This window comes from Triturus cristatus, chromosome 4_2, assembly GCF_964204655.1.
Source record: "Triturus cristatus chromosome 4_2, aTriCri1.1, whole genome shotgun sequence".
NCBI lineage: Eukaryota > Metazoa > Chordata > Amphibia > Caudata > Salamandridae > Triturus > Triturus cristatus.
The window spans coordinates 291810503-291832709 of NC_140586.1; the positions used below are offsets into that span (position 1 = coordinate 291810503).

General features: G+C 47.0%; 1 protein-coding gene across 13 annotated transcripts in view; it reads right to left on the minus strand.

Moving 5' to 3' along the window:
• RC3H1 (ring finger and CCCH-type domains 1) overlaps positions 1-22207 on the minus strand; it is a 710644-nt gene that overhangs the window by 529386 nt on the left and 159051 nt on the right. For all 13 annotated transcript variants that reach the window (XM_085601577.1, XM_085601575.1, XM_085601567.1 and 10 more), the window contains exon 4: positions 14521-14760. In XM_085601577.1, the coding sequence (XP_085457703.1) occupies positions 14521-14760 (240 nt within the window). The remainder of the gene's footprint in view (positions 1-14520; positions 14761-22207) is intronic.

Consider the following 22207-nt stretch of genomic DNA (forward strand, 5'->3'; position numbering starts at 1 on the left):
TACAACAGTTCGCCGACTATTACCGGCAGGTTTACAAGCGAGAGTCGGACCGGCCGGAGGAGGACTCCATGGACCTCCTCGCGGACATACGCTTGCCCACTCTCTCGGACACAGATCGGGAGGCTCTTGACAGCCCGCTCACCGAGGCTGAGCTCCAGCGGGCGATAGGAGACCTCCGTCCTGGTAAAGCGCTCGGTCCGAACGGCATACCCATAGAGATCTACAAACTCCAGCCAGACGTCACTAGTAAGCACCTCAAACTCATGTTCGACTGCAGTAAAGCAGTAGGGCTGCTGCCCCGGGACCAGCGGTTGGCGACCATAGTGGCGATTCCGAAAGACGGTAAACCCAAAGACTCTTGTGCATCGTACAGACCCATTTCGCTTCTAAACGCGGAACCTAAAATACTTGCCAAGACGCTGGCCAATCGGCTTAAGCCGGTGCTCTCGTCGCTAATCCACCCTGACCAATCGGGATTCATGCCCCACCGAAATACGGCCCTCAATATTAGGAGATTGCATGGGGTGCTAGGGCAGTGCCACAGTCTTCAAGAGGACGCGGTGGTGGTCTCGTTGGATGCCACCATGGCCTTCGACACCTTAGAGTGGCCTTACATGTTCGCAGTCCTGCGTAAGCTGGGCTTTGGACCCCAGTTTATCGCTTGGGTGCGCTTACTGTATGCGGAACCCCTGGCGCAGGTGCTGGTAAACAATAAGGTGTCTGAAGTCTTCACGCTGGCCAGAGGAACTCGACAGGGCTGTCCCCTGTCCCCCCTTCTATTCGCCCTCTCCCTCGAACCGCTTGCGGCCTGGATAAGACAGGTTGCCACCGTGCAGGGCATAACATGGGCGGAGGGGTGGGAGGATAAGATATCTCTCTATGCCGATGACATACTTCTTTACCTCTCGAAGCCGCGTGGGTCACTGATCGCGGCGCTGAATATACTGGACAGTTTCGGTCGCAACTCTGGCTTCCGAGTCAACTGGGCCAAATCGCATCTATACGTCCTCCGTGGGGACCCTCCCAGACTCCCTGACTCTTGCCCTATTCGGGTGGCAGAGGACGGGTTTAAGTATCTCGGAGTGTATATTACTGTTAACAAGGCTCTGCTGTACGAGCACAATCTCAAGCCGCCGCTGCTTCGGCTTCAACGGGAGGCGAAGTCCTGGCAGCATCTGCCCCTGTCATTGCTGGGCAGGGCAGCCTTATTTAAGATGCTCTCGCTCCCGCGGTTTCTATACGCACTCCAAAATTACCCGCACCTGGTCCCGAACAGTTACTTCCTAGCGATCGAAGCTGCGCTGCGCGACCTCCTCTGGGCCGGGCAGCCCCGAATCTCACTGGCCAAACTCACACTGGGGTGGTACGATGGTGGAATCGCTCTCCCCGATATTCGTAAGTACTACTGGGCGGCCCACCTATCCGCGATCAACCAAGGGACATACGGGGACGGGAATGACCCGGCTTACGGCATGGATAGATGGCTGCTTCCCGGAGGGAACTACGAAATAGCACTCTACTCTAGACGGGGTGTGAGCAGACTCACCGGCCCGACACTTCATTCGGTGAAGCTGTGGCACATCGCACAGAAGAAGCTCGGGTGGTCCGGAGTCCTCACGATGGCCACGCCACTATGGGCCTCAGAAGCGTTGGGAAATCTGCGACGCACAAAAGGATTCCGCAATTGGATCTTATCGGCATCTCTCAAATCAAAGACATTTGGGGACCTGCCGGGGTCCGCTCATTCGCCCAAATGCAGGACGCGTACGAACTGGCTGACGCCGAATATTTCAGATACTTGCAGGTGCGCCACTCCTTGCAGGCGAACATCCCACCGGAGGTCAAGCTGCCGCCAGCCTCCCCGCTCGAAGATAGGTTGCTTGATGGACTCCTCGCGGAACACGCCATATCCCTTACCTACAAAAAACTTATTAATAACCCCCCAGATTTGCTTCTTCCCCTTAGAGAAAAGTGGGTCGCTGAAGGGCTGGAAATAGATGACGAGGAGTGGCTGCACGCTTTGGCTTCTCCACGTGAGGTCGCGATATCGGCCCGATTGCGGCTTATCCAATTGAAGATCCTACACAGAGTTTATATCTCTTGCACACGACTACATATGATGGGTAGGGCGGACACAACGCTATGTAGAAGGGGGTGTGGAGGCGATGGAACCTTTTTTCACGTGCTGTGGGGCTGCCCGAAGATTCAGAGGTACTGGAGAAGGGTGGTGCGGGATATGGAAGAGGTGTGGGAGGTGGAGATTCGCCCGGAAGCCAAGAGATGCCTCCTCAACATATGGGAACCAACTGACCTGCCGCCAAAGGGGAGGCTCTGGGTGACACTCGGGAAAATGATAGCAAAAAGGAACATTGCCAGGCTCTGGGGCAGCGCTGTCCCACCGAAACCTTCAGACTGGGCCAGCGACATGGACTGGTGCATGCTGCAGGAAAAGACAGTATATGTGGCGAGAGGGTGCCCGCGCAAGTGGGTTGAGGTGTGGTCCAAGTGGAATGATTTTAGGGGGGGGATCTGCGAGCCCCCTTCCATTGTGCAGGAAGAACCCGGAGATGTGTAGACACTTGCTATCGCGGCTCGGGGAGCTGGGAAAGGGGAGGGGAGGGTGCTGGCTAGCCAAGGGCACACATGAAAGCGCAGTGTTGACCGATGTTTCGGGAGGGAGGGGGGGGGGGAGTTGGAAGTTGCGGCACCTTATGCCTCCTAGGGCAGCTTGCCCCTAATTTGTGATTGTTTATTTAATACTGAGACATGCAATATTTTTCTCCACCTCTCGGTACGTTTGCACTCCTCAACGCCGCCGTACCTCCGGGTTGACGGCACAGGGCTGTGTGATCCGACATGCATCCAAATGGGTTTTTCGCGGCCGGCCCGCAGGGTTGTAGGCTCTCTGCTGTGTACCGAAATGTTTAAATAAAGGTTTTCAAAATCAAAAAAAAAAAAAAAAGCATTGGCAACACCAATAGGTTTGACTTGCACTCAGAATCCTGAGGAGAACATTTATAAGCAGTCTACTGCAGTGGAAAGCAAATGTAGGCAAAGCAAACAGGTGTCGCCTTTATAATGAGTGCAGATCTTTTGGCTGTCCCAATGTTTGACAGAAAAGTACCGTTTAAAAAAAAAAAAGTAAATCCTGGAGAAAAAGCAAGCATATACTATAGTAGCTCAAAACTGTACATAGAATCCAATTTTAATAAGTGGCATGGTCTACTTTTCAAATACGTTTCACTCTGGAAACTCTAAACAGAATTGAAAAATAAACCGGAAGTGTCAGAATGTATAGGGAAATGCTTGTCAAGGCCAATCTACTATTCACAGGATTCAACCAGCAAGTCCTCTGCAATAGCCCAGATTTGTGGCCCTCCAGGAGAAGTGTAATTCTGAGTACACTTTCTTCAGGCAACAGCTGAGTGTGTGCAGTACATGGCCGGTTCTTCCCCCCAGCACCTTTAAAGGCTTTGTGTGCCAAAGCTGGAGTTTTCAAACAATGTGTGGAATGCAGGTAACAAAACAAACAACAAACTTTAAAGTCTGCTCTTGAGCCAGACAGCAGAAAGAATATCACTGATGCTGTGCTTTCTAAGACAAGTTTGGAGGGGTGGGAAGCAAGACAGCACAGGGAGAGGTGTGGATTTGAGGGAGGTGGTTCAGCACACGATGGAGAGAGCTTGAAAATGCATACACACTTGTGAAGTGTTGACAAAAAACAAAACATAAATACTGAGTCCTCTAAATGGAAGTGGTGGAAGGATGCCAGATGTAAACGTCACCCGAAGCTAGGTACACTGCAGGGTGAGTCAGTATTCTAGCATATTGGCGACTGGACTTTCATGGTGGGGGCAGGGACAGGAAGTAAGAGCACAGAAGTGCGGCTGAGGACTTCGACCCCCATATCGGATGATCGCTCTAGTAGGAGTAGGCCCTATGACTGGATTTACTAGGGTTTGCAGGAAAAAAGTAACCTACTCGAGCACCGGCTCCTGTCAGTCACTGTGCACCCACTCAATCCCCAGGCCTGGCGGGAACGTATCACAAGTCAGCTAACTAAATGGACCACAAAGAGGCTCCGGGAAGGGAGAGAGCGAGAGAGAGCGAGAGAGAGAGAGCGAGCGAGAGCGAGAGAGAGCGAGAGACACACACACACACAACCACACCCCCACACACACAACCACACCCCCACACACACAACCACACACACACACAACCACACACAACCACACAACCACACACACACAACCAGACACACAACCACACAACCACACACAAAGGAACATGGCACTGCATCGCTAGGCGAGACCTAAAAACGATATGAATACACAATACAGTACTTAAAAATCTACAGTTATCAAAATACTCTTTAAAAACAGTTCCTTGATTTCGATAGCTCCGTCCGGGGCTATCACGGCATCGTGAACAAACAAATCCAAACAGTTCTGGCTAACAGCAGCGTCGCGGGCCAGCTACAGTGTTGGAAAGACCCGCAAACAGTACCTTTTAGAAATGCAGGGCGTCGGCGGCCTCTGGTTGAGTTGCCGAAAACACGGGCGTGGAGCAGCGGCGGGGATAACAAGAAATCGTCGTGAAGCAGGGCGGTGCCCAGAAGTCGCGGTGCGAGCAGCGGCTCGTTGGCGGCGTCAGCAGGCGGCGTCTGTGAGACCAAGGTTGCGGTGCGGCGTTGCCCTCTGCGGTGCCTTCAGGACACGGAGTCGGCAGTGGCGTCGTAGACGTTGTCGGGTTGCTTTTCTGCTGTTGCAGCACAAAACATACAGTCCCCAGTGCTGCGGGCAGAAGAGCTTGAAGTCTAGGTTGTTCCTGAGATTTCTTGAACAGGGGGCAAGCTCTACCTCAAGCCCTTGGAGAAACTCACAAAGCAGATTGCAGAACGTTCAGTCTAGTCCTTTCACTGCCCAAGACAGAAGCAGCCACTGCAGGCCAACAAAGCAAAGCACACAGCAATGTGGTAGTTCCTCCTCACAGCTTCTACAGCTCTTCTTCTTGGCAGTTTTCTTGGTCCAAAAGAGTTCTAAAGTTCAGGGGTCTGGGCCCCAATATTTATATCCCAAAATACTTTGGTCTCTTAGGCAGAGAGTGTCTGTGCCCAGCCAGAACCAGTTCTGCCTTCTCTGGCGTGGTTTCCTGCCAGGAGGTGGAGACGGTATTGTCAGAGGCAGACCAGGCCCTTTGAGGTGCAAGGAAATCTACTCCCCTTCCCCCATTGCAGCCCAGGTCTATTCAGCCCTTTCCTGACACTACCTAGACTATCTGGAGCCACTCCTGCTCCCAAGCCTTCTGTCATCCAAAACCCGGACAGGCAATCCACATTCCAGCAGAGGCACACGGGACGAATGAGCAAAAAAATACCTACTTTCTAAGAGTGGTATTTCCAAACACAGAATGTAAAAATCACCTTCACTAAAAGATAAAGATGCATCTTTAGATTCTGAGTTCAGGCATACTAAACTTTATTCTCCTACCTAGTTCCCAGGGCCAGTTATGTTTATAAGATGTTATAAACAAACTTACCATTCTGTCCTATAGGAAACAGGAAGCCTTGCAATAGTCAAAAACAAAATAGGCTGTAATTCACTATCAGGACATGCCACACACACCAGGGCATGTCCTAATGTTCACACACACTGCACCCTGCCCACAGGGGTACCTTGGACCTACCTTAGGGGTGACTAACATGTAGAAAAGGTAAGGTTAGGAACTGGCAAGTGTGTGCACTGGCCAAGTCGACATGGCAGTTACACACTGCGCGCAGACTCTGCAATGGCAGGTCTGAGTTTACCTTTTTAGGACTACTCGCGTGGTTGGCACAATCAGTGCTGCAAGCCCACTAGTAGCATTTGGTTTACAGGCCCTGGCACACTCCGTGCACTTTACTGGGGACTAACAAGTAAATCAAATACCCAATCATGGAAACACCAATCCATAACACAATTTACACAGAGCATATGCGCTTTAGCACTGATTAGCAGTGATAAAGTACCCAGAGTCCAAAAACCAACACAAACAAGTCAGGAAAAAATAGGAGGAAGAAGCAAAAAGTTTAGGGATAACCCTGCAAAAAGGGCCATTTCCAACACCCTGTATGGGGGATGATCCTCGCCCTGCCCAGTCTTTGGGTAATGATTTCAGCGAGATCGAGGATTCAATTGGACGAATAGTACAGGCTAAAGCCCCAGGCACAGATGGCATTCCGGGGGATCTTTTTTATCTGACATTTCCACCTGGGCTCGCTACATACTACTACTTTTAAATGCTACAGCAAGTGGTGCTCCAGTCCCAGGGTCCTGTCAGGGGGCAGTAGTGGTCCCAATATATAAAAAGGGGAACAGAGGTCAGCCTTGCAACTATAGGCCTATTAGCCTAATTGATGTGCTGCAAAAAGTTCAGTCGAGCCCTTTTAAATAGGATCCACATATGGGCTGATGTGAATGCCATCTTATCAAAGGCTTTAGAGAAAAGACAGGGACTATTGACAAGGTATTTCGGCACTTGCTTCTCTATTGGAAAGTCTTAACTTCGGCTTCGGCTTGTGCTTGTGCCGACTGTGCGGAGGGGTAGACACCTAGTTTCCAAATCCTCACTTCCTGTGAGAGGGGAAGGTCAGCGCTCCACGCACGGCTGGCGCGGTCCCGCCCACTCCCAACATAAAAACGAGTGCGCAGAGCAGACGCGCGCAGCAGATTGTATCCACACAGACCTCCTCAGATCGCGTAGGTTAATTGCAGATTGGACATTGCGCGAATATTTTAAAATTTTAGATGTGTTTTTAAATATCACTGCTTGTACTGTCTCCTGCCTCTCACCTATTCCGCCGGTGTCCCCCTGGTCCGTCACGGCTTGTGCCGATTGTGCGGAGGGGTAGACACCTAGTTTCCAAATCCTCACTTCCTGTGAGAGAGGAAGGTCAGCGCTCCACACACGGCTGGCGCGGTCCCGCCCACTCCCCACATAAAAACGAGTGCGCAGAGCGGACGCGTGCAGCGGGCGCGCCAGCGGCGCGCCAACGGTAAGCCCGTCTGCGCCCGTCCGCGCCTGACCGCCGCCAGCCGCCATGCCCGCTGTTCGTTCGCATCTACATTCCTCCCTTACTCCATCCCCCATGGCTTTTATCAAATATTCAAGCCAGGAGCTTCATGCCATGAACACCAGGAACTCAGTCACCAGCATACTGGATAACATATCCCTCCCCTCCAGTAATAACTCACCAGTCCGGTCCCCCTTTCTAAGCAGATACCAAGCAAGAGCTCCAACCAGCACCAGACCAACCCCCAACTCACTCCTTATACCTAAGCACCTTACTTGCCTATACTGCAATGCTCGGTCCCTTCCCAAACATTCATTAGAAATCTGGTCACTCTTAGATTCTGACAAGCCCGACCTATTCTTTATCACTGAAACCTGGCTCTCAGAATCCTCACTACCAGACATCGCAGTTGCCCTCCCCCAGGATTATAAAATCACGAGACTGGACAGGACAGATAGAAGAGGTGGAGGAATTGCCATCGTTTACAGGTCCAACATCAAGCTTCATCTTGTCAACTCACTTCTTGCAGACTGGGGTGAAATTTGCACCTTCACAGTAACCTTGGGGAATAAAGAGTCTTGGAAAGGCACCCTCCTATATAGGCCTCCAGGAATTAAAACGAACTTTGTAAACAAACTCACCGAAACCATCGCTTCGCATGCTCTATCCTCGGAGAATTTCTTCTTATTAGGGGATTTTAACTATCATGTCGAGCTTTTACAGGACCCACACACCAGTGAACTTATCACTAGTATGAATGCGCTAGGCCTAAATCAGCTAGTGATCGGCCCCACTCATTCTGCCGGTCATACCCTTGATCTACTATTTACAAACTCTAACAAAATTACTATCGACCGTCCTTTACCCGTCCTCTGGTCCGATCATTTCATGATCAATTTTTACATTCACCTTAACTCATTTCCACCTCAACCAAGGATGGATCCTAACATGAGCAGACCATGGAACAAGATTAGTCCTGAAGTCTTTTCTTCACACTTTTCCACCGCACCCATCGAATTGCTCAAGGATCCCAACCTGGCCGCGATTAACCTAGACCAAGCTATTACTGCAACCCTAGATATCATCGCCCCTAGTAAACTAAACAGATGTCCTAACAAACTGTCTCCATGGTTTACCACAGAACTCAAAACAACGAAACTGGTCGTTAGGGCACGCAAACGTAAATGGCGGCATACAAAAAATCCTAATGACAGATTACAATACACAAAATCCCACCGTCAATACATGAGCGGCATTGCCCTAGCTAAAAAAGTCTACCTGGGGCACAGGATAGACCAGGCCGCGAACTCGCACAGAGAACTCTATAAAATAGTTAAGGAGTTCTCTAACCCCCCGCCCTGCCAGCCCGCCACAACTGCGTCCCACGAATGGGTTGATACCCTTTCCTCTTTTTTTTTTTATAACAAAATCAATGATATCTACAAGACATTCACCAATCTCACCGTTATTGTTCCATCTCTCAAGCAGACTACTAATATAGCCCCTCCCGCTCCCATCGCCATCTTAAAGGAATTTCACTCATTCACGGAAGATGAAGTAACCTTCACAATGAATAGAATTAAGTTGGGCTCCCCAGCTGATCCGGCTTCTTCTCTAATTTTGTCCAAAGTTGTCCCCATTTTTACCCCACACCTGACCAAAATTTTTAATCTCACTCTCTCACTCGACGGTTCCCTCACACTGGAAAGAAGCCGTCATCAGACCCATTTTGAAAAAGCCTTCTGCTGACCCATCACAACCTTTGAATTATCGGCCCATCTCTCTCCTTCCGATGTTCGGCAAGGTCTTAGAATCCCTAATTAACACCCAACTCACTAAACACCTTGAGTCTAATAAATTATTAGATCCATCTCAGTCAGGATTTAGGGCGTTTCACAGCACCGAAACAGCCCTACTTGAAATGGTGGACAATATCAGGCTAGCTCTGGATGCTAAACAGTCCGCCATCCTGATACTACTAGACATATCCGCTGCTTTCGACACCATCTCACACAGCATTCTAGTAGAACGGCTGGCGGAGGTTGGTGTCGAAGGCTCAGCTCTATTATGGATCAAAAGCTATCTGACTGGACGGAGCTCCAAGGTCCAGATTGGCAAATTTTCCTCCATAGATCAGGAAGTAGATAAAGGTGTACCACAAGGCTCCATATTGAGCCCCACGCTTTTTAATCTTTATGTGTCTCCTCTAGCAAGATTAATCAAAGTTCACGGATTTGAAACCGTGTCCTATGCAGACGACACACAAATCCTCATCACCCTGGGAACCAATCCTACTAATGCCAAATTGAGATTCCAAAAATGCATGCTCGCGGTAAAAGACTGGATGTCAAACAACTACCTTTTACTCAATGCTGCCAAAAGAGAAATTTGCTCTTTGGAAATACTCATAGTCACTGGACAGATGATTGGTGGCCATCATCGTTGGGACCTTGTCCCCCCTCCCAAGGCAACAGCCCGTAACTTAGGGATAATGCTAGACAACAAACTCACCATGGCTGACCATATTAACATCACCCACACCAGCTTTGTGCTCATGCGTAACCTAAAGAAAATCTTCAAGTGGATCGCTCTTTCCTCTCGTCTGCCTTTAATCCAGGGACTAATTTTTAGCCGCCTGGACTATGGCAATGCTCTTTTCACCTCTATAAACGAGAATCTCCTGAATAAACTCCAGGTCCTTCAAAATACTGCAGCCAGGATGGCTCTTGATCTCCCTTCTCGCACCTCTTCCGCCCCCTGTTTGAGGTCGCTCCATTGGCTTCCTATAAAAAAGCGTATTAAGTTTAAAATGTGCTGCCTGGTTCACAAATCTCTGAACGGCAAAGGTCCAACTTATCTAGCCAATAAACTCACAGACTATCGCCCGACTAGAACACTCAGATCCTCCAGCATGCACCTTCTTACCGTCCCCAAAGTACGAACCGTCAGAAACGGAGACAGATCCTTCTCCAAAATTGCCCCTGAGAGCTGGAATGCTCTTCCTTTGTACATTAGGCTAGAACCCAGCCATCAGAAATTTCGTAAACTCCTGAAAATCTGGCTATTCTAATACTGCTTGACCGCACGCCCATCATCTGAGTATCTGCTGGCGCTATGAAACCTTTGGGCTAATATACGCGCCTTACAAATGCCAATACATACATTAACTATTGGCCAGGGTAGTCTGTACCTAGCTTTCATTGACCTGAAGACTGCCTTCCATCTAGTTCCTAGACAGAAGCTATGGCAAGTGCCTAAAGACATGGGAATCCCACCTCCAATACTTAACTTAGTCATTCGATTACATGAAAATAATTTTGCTCGGATAAGATAGGGCATGCGGGGGCAACTTCTAGACCGCAACCCGGTTAATAGGGGAATCCTCCGGGGTTGCGTCCTGGCACCTACTCTCTTCCCTTTATATGAATGAGTTGGTTAGCTTTCTATCACAAGAGCCCGCCAATGCTCCATCTTTACGCAGGAAAAAGGTAGTGACCTTCTTGTTTGCAGATGACACCTTGTTGGTGTCAAAAATCCCGGCGGGGTTACAGATATTATTAAATAGATTCAAACTTTTCTGCGACACTCTGGGTCTAGAAATAAATACTTCAAAAAACAAATTTAGGATTTTAAACCCCATAAATCATATAAAGGTAGGCCAACATTAGGAGGGACCCCCCTGGAAAGAGTAAGCACCTTGGATTACTTAGGTGTCAACCTTTCGGAGAATATGACCTGGAACCCCTATATAACGAAAATGGTACTGAACAACAAGCGTATAACAGGGGCTTTGGGGAAAGAACATCGTTCCTCTTACAGCAAACCAGTTTCCGCTGCCATGCAGGTCTACGATTTAAAAGCGGTTACCTCTGCCTTGTATGGGTCAGAGCTCTGGGGCTTTGACAAGATAACTGATCTTGCCAGATAGGAGCACAAATTTCTAAGGAATCTAGTGATGCTGCTACAAAGCACCCCACTGTATCCCTTAATGTTAGACATGGGCTGATACCCCATCAGTGATATAGCAAAGCTTTGTGTTGTTAGCTTGTCCAGCTTACGAGAGCCCTAGATCAAAATGGATATCAAAGATCTGTCAACAAATGAACACAAAGAACTACTGGGATGCCTTGCGAATTCTAAAATCAGGCACTAGACCGGTCTTTGCATGTGCAGTTGGCAAGTTCCTAGGTCACATGTGGGGCATAAGGAGAAATATGCAAGAAAGAAACCTAGAACGAAGTGGGCCAGTTATTAGCATCTAACTGGTTCCTGTTCCCAAGACGTTTTTGGCCATGGTAATAAGACTATTAATGTTTTAGATGCAATGTATTTTAGAGATCCTACTCAAGTACTGGAATGATTGCAGGAAAGCGGATCTTTATACATCTGCTACTGGGTAATGATTATTTTACCGTGTACATAGTAGCAGTGTAATTTATGGCCATTTTCATCCTCTGTAAATACGAACCTCTTACAATGTAGCAAATTTTAATTTTGATGGAATTGTTGAATGGTACAGCCACGTTTGTTACTAATTTTTATCATTTATCCAAAAGAATGTATTTTTATGGTGATTCGCCAGAGTCTTAAATGTTTGCATGAGGACACTTATGGCATGTATGCTGAAATAAAGTTAAAATGTTGAGTTAGCTATGTAAATGAAATTACAATAGGACTCTACATCATGGTAAACTGCAAATAGAGTGCTACAGGTACATTATGTTTCCTTCTGAATGTGCTGGTGGAGATCCCTAATGCAGTAGCTTGCGAGCTGAAGTGGATGGCGTCTGGAACAAGGTTTTAAGTACAGTCTACTTGAACTGAGCTTCTTGGCGGCAAGGAATGCAAGCTATGCTAGTTGTATACTGCCAGCTCCTATTTTTTTTTTGCACGTGGAAGGTGCTCTAGGTATCGCATAATGTGTGCCTTTAGCTTTGATATAACTTGGTTGAATACTCCTAACCATTCATCCAGCAAGGCCTGCTTTTCAAATTGCGTAGTCAGGATATGGTTGGGCAAATGCTACACACAACCGTTTCGTCTTTCTGAATGACAGAGAATGGTTAACATACGCTATAACAGTTCTTACAAATCTAAAGCGGGTAAATTGACTGACTGCATAGTTCGGGAAAAAGGATGGCAAATCAATAGATTGATTAACCTGGACTAGCAACACTAATCGGAGAAAAATGAGAGAGACAGAGGTGGTGAGTGACAAAGAATACACGGCTGCTTCTGTATACTAGCATGAATGCTTCTTCAACTGACTGTTTGCTCACTCTTTGAAGAGTCCCGTAGATGACCTGTATAGGATACGAGTGGAATATGTCAAAAGACGCCTGCATAGGCTTTGCGAGGACAATATGGAGGTCCCAAGAAGAAACCAGCAGCTCAAATATTGTTTTAACCCATTCATTACCATAAGGACAAATTAGGTTTGCTCTTTTGCATATATGCAGCTATTGCAACTAGAACAATTATGGAAGTGTAGGCACAAGCAAACATATTTGATCACTTTACCCATAGGGCATTGCAGTGTGTACATGGAGAGGCAAAATATAGGCATTATGATTTGTGTGCAGTTAGAAACAGGTTGGAGAACTCTAGGAGTGAAGGTTTTGGTTGTGAGCCGGCTGGGAAGATAAGCAATGTCACTGCCCACCCAGGAATGTGCTCTAACAACAAGTGTGAATGACGACGATACTGCTTGAGCCATTTTAGATAATTGTGGCAAATGTATGCCACCATTTTTCTATGTAGTACTTGGTGGTCATATCAGCTGTCCAAATCATTCCTATCTTGTTGTGAAGTCTGCTTTGGAATGCTCATAGAGCCAATTGTACCACCAAAAGCTCCAACACGCTCATGAAGAGAAGACATTCCTGTGGGGACACCTGAACGGTAAGGTTGCTCATGTAGGTCACTCAACCTGTGCTGGGGTATGCTTTCCCTGTGACGGCACTCAGTGCGGCTCCCAAAAAGCATTGAGTTGGTTTAAGAAAGAAGAGCAATTTCATGGAATTGAGGGCAAGGCATTTTTCTTGAGTCACCCCTTCACCTGCCAATCATCCATGTACCCTATACACGTGAATCTAGCTGAACTACATATGAGCTAGCATCACAGGCAGACATTTAGTATGAAACTTACAGTCCTAATGCTGCTTCATAGGATCTTCACTCGAGTCACAAAGGTTTGAATAACAATTCGCCTGCAGGGAGCTACAGAACTATGAGTTCTATTTGCACATCCAATCTCAGCACCAACTACTACTTATGCTTCTGAGAATTGTCTTTCAGAAGAGCGACCACATTGAGCAAATCAAAGCCTCAGTGCGAACTATATTGCCTCAAACGAGATTATGTTGTGTATATTTGTAAACCACACTATCAGGTGTGCACGCCAAGCCCTTTCTATGGTATGTTGGTTAATTGAAATTCCAGTTCTTCATCTTCTTGAGGAATTCAAAAGAGAGGAGGAGGCTCTGATGTGGAATAGGAGGCCTCAACATCGAATCTCGCAGCCAAGGAGCCAGGTAGATTCTGAACTTAAGAAAATATTAAGAAATATAAACCCACTTCACTCAGTCTTCAGAGCTGCACAAACTCCCAGTGATGCAAAGGATTAGATTTTGAATTAATTGCATCATATTTGCAGAGTTTAAAGCTCAGGGTACAAAATACCTTCATAAACAATACCCATTATTCAAGTCAGATAAGACTAAAGAGGCATATTTAATCAGAAAAAGAATGGAGTCAGAATAATCACTGGTGTCCGAACTCTAGAATGCATTAAGTACTAGCCTGACAAACAACCCAAAACGAACTACGGTACAGTCTCAAAGAGAAGCCCCTTCAATGAGGTGGTTGCAGAAAGACTTTACCAGAACTGAGCCCAGCCCCCAAACACCAAGGAAATGGGACACACCCAAACAAGGATATGCAGGACACTGCCTAAGACATCAAACAAAGGCTAAGAAAGAATACTTCTCTGCCATAACCTTATTCTTCCATTACATTGAACAGGTGGCCCCTCATGCAATCCCCTAACAATTAACCCAGTAATGTTGCAAAGTTGACGCCAGGTAACAAAGCGGTGTGACACAACAAAAAGTGAATACATTATTAAATACAGAAACAGCTTCCAAATGATACTTTAAAACTCAGGCGGCCCGGTGCCTTCCTCTAAACAACACCCCAGGTGGCCCCCGCTGATAAACATAGGGCGGAAGTTGCGTCAGAGGGCAGACCCAGCCTTCAATCTAAAGTGAGAAGGTGAGAAGGTGGTTTACTTGGAAAACTAACAACCCAGTACAGAATGAAATATTGCAACCTATTGGTCAAGAAATCCTCTTGAACCCGAACTAATAATTTAACCTAGATGAATTATCAGATTCCAAACTGCATGTAATGATAGTTATATCTTGTATAGCTCTATTGAAAGGTCACCCAAAGCTCTTCATGCTGCATACCTGGTCCAAGGAACTGGCACCCCCGGGCACGGACAGCAGCCCAAAGATTGGAGGAGAGCTGTTGAGGATTCTGGTGCTGGAGGATGAGTTCTGTGACAGTTCTCTCGCCCAGCGAGCGTGCAGCCCGCATGGCCCGGATCCGCCCTTCCTCCTCCACCAGCTGACAGTGCACCAGAGTCACTAGCTTCCGTTGCATTGGACGGCTAAGCACGCTCTGAGTGCTGCTGTTCACACCAACACCTATAAAACAAATAAGAAACACTACAATGAACATCTAAAATACCACAAAACAAACACATATCTTGTTCTCAGACTTAACAGTGGGTTTTATATTCTGGGTTAATTATGCATCTACGGATTTGTTTGGAAAAATGTACTTGTTTTGTCTAAAGGCTTGAGATTGTTTCTATCAACTATGTGCCATCTTTTTAGGAGGTGGAGCTGGGGGGAAAAACAAGAGAAAAATAGAGGGATGTGTGCACAAGCTTGCTTAGATGCAGAACTTCACAAACTCTGGGGAAGCTGGGTGACTGACTAAGCTCCCAAAAATTTTTTACAGGCAAGTACAGGTTTTCTTTTGCAGCCAAGTTCATTCCAGGTACACAGTACACTGATTAGCATTCTTACTTTGGTGGTTGTGGGTGAAGTGTGTTCAATTAAAATAGGTCTGAATATTCTCTTACGTACTGTTCATTCAACTTACAATTTCTTTGTTCCCATATTAACGCAACATTTTGTGAAGTACAAATTAAAGCTCTACAAATGTTCAGAAGAGGAACCTTTGATAATTGTAGAAGGTGCCATCTGTAAAGAGTGGAGGCTTAATCGTAGTCTAAAAACCAGTAGCGATAATTTTTTACTGTTGATAATAGTTCTCCATCATGAATATTTTCTTTAAATTCATACACACAAAGCACCAAAATGTGCAGGACCCCAAAATACCTTTACACTCAAAGTCCATTTTTAGCAGAGAGAAAAATGCTTAACGAAAAATAATGCAAAGGGCATGATCTCAAGAAAAACAGTTGGCCTCCAAGTTTATTTTGGCATCTAAAAGGGAATCTAAAATAAAGATTTGGTTCTGTGCACTGGATCTATTGAGGAAAGAAAACTTGCTAAATTTAATAAAGATATCTATGATGGAAAACTGGTGTTACAAGTGGCTTTATTTCCCATCTTCAGATTTTCTTTACTATTCCTAAGTAGTACAAGTGAGCAAGGAAGACATTTTAAAACATGTGCTGGACACTGGTGAAAATTAGTTTCCCAGCTACATAATGGCTTCACTGAAAATAGGGATGTTTGGCATCATAAATCTCGTACTGGTAAACCCACTTTTCTGTCAGTGTTGGATTTAACAATACATACACCCATAGTGAAACTTAGAGATATCCCCTCAAAACCTAACCGCCCCTGGTGTCCTTGCCGACTGGTTTCTGCCAGCCTGCCACCCAAGATGCTGTTCTGACCTTCTAGGGTGAGAGACTTTGCTCTCAGGAGACTCCGAAAAAAAGCCTGTCCGGGAAGAGGGTGTAATATCTCCTCCCACAGGATGACTTGCTGATTAGCCTCCTTGGGCAGGCAAGCTTCAAAGAAGCTACAGCATTTGGAATGCAAATCTGGCTCCCCTCACAGGAGAGGAAGCCACCCCACCCCCTCCCCCCGGCCAGAGCCCCATTAGCACTTGGACAGGCGGAAAAATTAGATAGTTCGGTAGGCGTGCCACCTCCAAGCTTGTACCACCCCTAAGGTGGACCACTGTGAGGTGGACATGATTTTTCAGAAGTAGCCATCTTTGTGGTGGCATACTTGGGAATTCTGGGACATGCTTATGCCCACTTACCCCAGGAAGTGGTCATACAAAGGGGGCATAGTGACCCCAAGGGTTAGTAACCCATTGGCTACCACCCTAAACTCCCCTAACACCCCTAAATTCAGTATTTATGGGAGACCCTGGCACCAGAGAAGCAGATCATAACGACCAGAGAAGAGAGGACGCCGAAGAGACATAAAAGCTGAGAAGAGAGAAGAAGCAGCTGACCTGGCACCAACTCTGCCAGTTTGCATCCCTTTTCAAAAACGGCACCAAAGTTAACTTGTCCTACATCTGTGACTCCAGAAACTTGGGAAGACTCAAGATCTCCAGTGAACAGCAGACCTGTTCTAAAGAATCTCCAAAATAGAAGACTGAGGCCTCCCGAACTGCCAGAACCCAACACCTGAAACCACCACTGCACCGGTCGCATCCAACCCGAGTTGAAGTGCACTACCAGTGCCAACAAGGTACCCTTGCCCTCCAGACCTCGAGTCCATCGTGGTTTCCCCCATCTCCCAATACGCCCCAACGTCGAATGCAGCTTCTGCACTCAGTCCTCCTTGACCGCGACGTCTCCAGTAAGGAAAAAAAGGACTCTTAAGGACACCCATGCAGCCATCGCCCGTGGGCTTTGGTGAAGAGGACCAAAGGGGTCCCCCATCCCAGAGCATTGCAAAGCCTGAGTCCACTTGCTGGTTCATCCCGACTGGTTTCCTAGTCAGAGTCTGCAGCCTCTTTAACAGTGGCCGATCCCTACTGAAACAAATTAGGCTCCAGACGACGATTTGCACCCTGCCGCCCTCGTGGTGTACTGTTGGTGCTGCCTTGGACCTTGCCAACCACTCACCCTTAACTACTGGAGATTGGTCTAGTAATTCGCTGTACTGTACCAGTGTGCAGAACTTGTTCTTCCTTCCATAGAATAACGCATCAGAACCCAGAAATTGCACTGTTACCACTTCTTAAAGTGAAAAGAATGTATATTTAAAAACGTAATTAAACTAACAATTTTTCACGGATGCCAAATCATATATAAAAGGTACTTGGCATCTCCGGTCATGTGTGTCACTTATTAATCATTGTGTGTATTTGCAAACTGGTTGCCCTCCTCTGTGTTAGGCCTAAGACTGCTCGACCACACTACCCCCCTAATGGAGCACTTTTGGATTGCATAGCTAGCCCCTGTCCACTCATAAGGGAACCCCTGGACACTTTAAACAGTATATCAAATTTTTGATAGATCACAAAGAGCCAGCTTCCTATAGTCACCCACATAGCAGCCTGGCAGATGTTCAAGACAGGCACACCGCACGCCAGCGCAGTGGTAACAGCTTTTGCTCTGGTGGAGTGTGCAAACATTCTGGGGCAGCTTTTTGGCTAGCCCAAAGCAGATCTTAATACATAAGATAATCCATCAAGAAAGGATTCTTTTCTGTACCACTTTGACCCCAAAAAACTGACAGTTGGTTATTCTGTCAAAATCCCCTGATTCACTCAATGTAAAATCTAAGGGCCCTCTTAGGATCAAAGAGATGTGGTTCCTCTTCCTCCTTCGAAGGAGGAGGCAGTGCATAAAAGGTTGACAAGGAGATGGATTTCCATACATGAAAAGGCATGTACTTCAGGCAGGAATGCTGCTTCTGTTCAAAGGACTCATTTGTTTGATAAAAAGTAGACAAATGGTGGAAAAAGGACAAGGCCTGAAGTTCTCACTCGCCTGGCAGATTTTATGGTGATGAGGAACACAGTTTTAAGCATAAGTAGGCATAAAAGACTAATGTGCAAAAGGCATGAACATAAGGTAGGTCAAGACAAGACTTAAATCCCAAGAAGACATTATAAAAGGAGTAAGTGGTAACATAGGAATCAGCCCCTTTAAAAAAAGGCATCAAAACAGGTGGTCTGAAAAAAAAGTAGCTTATCTGGTAAACATAAAAAGGCTGATAAGTAACCTTTTAACTAAGGCCTCAACAAGGACTTCCTTCACCAATGATAAAGTAAACAAAATGCCAGATAAAGAAATTTGTCAGGGTTGGCTGTGACCAGAAGAACACTACACAACAAACTTCTCTCAACGTCCTACATGGATAGACTTCGTCGAGGGATGCCTGGCTGCCAGAATAACACCAGGATGAAGGTCAAACGAAATCAATTGTCACCACATAATCTCCATGCATTCCGGTGCCGGAGGCTCAAGTGCAAGACTCTGCACTGCTGCTGTGACAGCAGATTCTCCCAAAAGGGCACCCAAATCAAACGACATGTGCTAATAGCTGGAACTTCAGGGTACCACACTCTCCTTGCCCAGCCTGGGAAGACTAAGATGACTTGGGCTCGGTCTCTACTGCTCTTTCGCTGTACTCTTTCATTTTCTGGAGCACTCTGGGCAGGAGAGGTAGAAGGGGGGGGGGGGGGGGGGGGGGGGGGGGTGCAGGAGTGCCAGGCCCCGATACAGGCGAGAGGAATCTCCTAAAGACGATTGCCTTGTGAAATCTAGTTGCTGCACATTCTGTGTGGTGGCGCATAGATCGAACTAGGGTTCACATCATTGCTGAAAGATGTACTATGCCACCTTGTGTAACAACCATAAAGCTCTGCTGGGCACCATCAGCGGAGTATGTCTGCACTGGGGTTTAAAGATACTGCCAGACGCTGGGCAATTAGGGAAATGCCTTGAGCTTTCAGACACTTCCAAAGGCACAGAGCTTTCTGGCACAACCCCACTCCGCCCTGTTTGTTGTAGCATCACATGGCAATTGTGTTGCAAGAACCTCTACCCATTACCCCTTGATTGTTGGAAGGAACGCCTTCAGTGGCAAACGAATCACTCGCAACTCCAACAATTCCATGTGGAGACTAGCTGCAGCAAGGTTGAGTCCACTTGCTGAATGCACTAGGGTGAAGAGTCTACCGCATGTCCAATTATGGACAACCAGCCACCAGTGCTGGTCTTTTGCAGTCTCCTCAGGCACCTGGATGCAATCTGACATATTTACTTGGTGGGGAGCCCACTGGGACCTAAAATCCGAATCTTGGTGTCGTCAATAAGCAGGTTGTACGAGGCCAAGAGACCCTGAAGCCTCAGTCACCCTCACTGAGGGTCAGGCAGTAGTTTGAAACATCTGTTTCATAACCAAAGTATCCTGGGCTCGCTAAGCTGGAGTGAGGGCCTAAAAGAGCACAGTATATAACCTGGGTATTCGCAAACAATTTGCAATGAGCTAAAATGTTCATCTGTGATGTGACCGAGGGCGGCATAGATACCAGCATGGTGCTGGTCGGGGCGTGGGAGGTGTAAGGTAGGTGTAGGGGAAGCAACGCAGTGGTTGAATTGCATCGGAGTTCAATCACAGCTTCCACACTTGATCAAACGGTGTTATCCTAGGCAATTGACTTATTTCACTTTCCCTATTGGCATTGTTGTCAGTGTGGTGGGGGCAAGAATTTTTCTAAATTCATGTTTGAAAACTGCCGCTTTAAAAGAAGTCACAGTGCACTTTTATAATCTGATGTACTAAGGTGAAAGCTTCTGCAGGTTAATTAAATACATTTTTTGAATTTTGAAAGGACTATCATATTTTTACACATTTGTTGCAAGAGGTCTTTTAAATTTAAGGTGTTCTTCAAATTAAGTGGTGCACGACAGCTACTGTGCATTTTTTTTTTTTTTTACTTCAGGCAGACTTCAAATAAAGGTCTGCCATTTATTTTATATATTTAAGAGTATTAGTGCTTTGTAAAGTAAGCAGCAGCCTATTGCTGCTGTTTAACCAGCCGCCGCATGTAAAGATCAGGAGGGCCTCAGGCGGCCCCCAGACCGTACTTGGAGTATCACTGGTATAAAATGATGGCTCAGAGGATGAGGAGCCATTGTGAATGAGTCAGGTGTGACTTATGCATTTTGACAGAAACGAATAGTTTCTTACCTGTCGGTGTAGTTTTGCAGCTTGAAGATCTTTCTGGATTCACTATGCTGTGCATTATTCCGCGATCTGATGGTTGGGTCCGGATTCGTAGTCTTTCTTTTGTTTTTTGTTTTTTTTTGTAGCCCAGGTGGGCGTCGACGTCCCACCATTTGACGCACCTCTCGTGACGTCGTCGTGCTTCCTGCGGAAGTCCCACCTTTGGGGCGCCATCTTTGGGTTCTTTTTTCCCCTTATTTTTTTTAATTTTTTTTTTTAACCCTAGGTGTTCTCTTAACTTTCCTTTTCCAATTTCTTTTAGTATTCCAATTATTCTGTTCTTCCATGTCCTTCCACCTCTTCCTCCATCCTCATCTTCCTGACGGAGGTGGGTGGGTTCGCTAGTGAATCCAGAAAGATCTTCAAGCTGCAAAACTACACCGACAGGTAAGAAACTATTCGTTTTGCAGCGTGAATCTTTCTGGATTCACTATGCTGTGCATAGACTTTGTAGCGATTTGTTATCTTTGCGGCGGCTGGGTGGTAGATGAGTGTTGGCTGTTGAATATGTGCTAAAGCACCTTCTGTCCTACTTATGCTTCCTTGTTCATCTGAACGTCCACGCAATAGTGCTTAGTGAACGTGTGCACTGAAGCCCATGTTGCCGCCAGGCATATGTCCTGAATGGGAGTATTTGCCAGAAAGGCAATAGTTGCTCCCTTCTTCCTTGTTGAGTGGGCTTGTGGCCCCTCCGATAGCTCCTGCCCTGCTTGTTTGTGGCAGAATTGTATTGTCAGTGCAATCCATCGTGCAATGGTGGCTTTTGTCACGGGTCTACCCAGAAAACTAGTTGCAAAGGAGACAAAGAGCTGCTTGGTCTTCCTGTGCTCTTTGGTTCCTCTCAATGTAGTGCATCACTGCCCTTCTAGCGTCCAGAGTGTGCAGTGCCCTTTCTGCGCTTGTCGTGGGGTTTTGAAAGAAACTCGGCATCTGAATTGTCTGGTTCATATGGAATGCCGACACCACCTTAGGCATAAAGTGTGGGTCCGTTCTTAGAAACACCCTGTCCTTGTGTATCTGGATGTAGGGCTCTTGCAGTATCCGTGCTTGCAGCTCCTCTCTCCCCTCGTGTGTAAGCTACGATTGCCGCCAGGTGTACCCTTAGGGAGGATGAGCATAGATTACTTTTTAGTAGGTATGTGAGATACCTAAGCACCGTTGACTCAGTTGTCATTTTATTCAGTAGTTTATTTCTGCTGCACCATATTGTGAACCTTTTCCATTTCTCCCCATAGCATTTTCGTGTTGTAGGTCTCCTTGCCTCCCGTAGCACTTGCATAGTGCTTTGAGGTAGGTTCAGGTGCGCAAACTCTAAGTCTTCAGGAGCCATGCCGCCAGGCTGAGGCTCTCTGGTTCTGGGTGCAGGACCTCTCCGTTCTGCATGGAGAGCAGGTCCTTTCTTCTTGTGAATTTGTGAGGAGTGACTTGTGCCATTTCCACTATTTGAGAGAACCAAGTTTGCCTTGCCCACTGTGGTGCCACTAGGATCAGTGTCATGTTGCTGGTCCTGCACTTGTCGAGCACCCTGTGTAACAGCGGTATCGGTGGAAAAGCGTAGGCAAATGTCTTTGACCAACTTATCCATAGGGCATTCCCTTGCGATTGCTGTTCTGGTTGTCTGGATGCGAAGTTTTGGCATTTTGCATTCAGGCGTGTTGCAAACAGGACTATTGTCGGTGTTCCCCACCTTTGGAATAGCCTCTGTTTCCTGTCCATTGAGCTCCCACTCATGGGATACCGATGTCTGTCTGCTGAGCCAGTCTGCCTCCACATTGTCCTTCCCTGGTAGGTGTATGGCCAGCAGGTCTATCTTGAGTGGGATGGCCCATCTCCAAATCTCCTGTGCCAGAGTGGAAAGGGGGAACGATTGTGTCCCTCCCTGCTTGTTGATATAGAACATGGTAGTGGT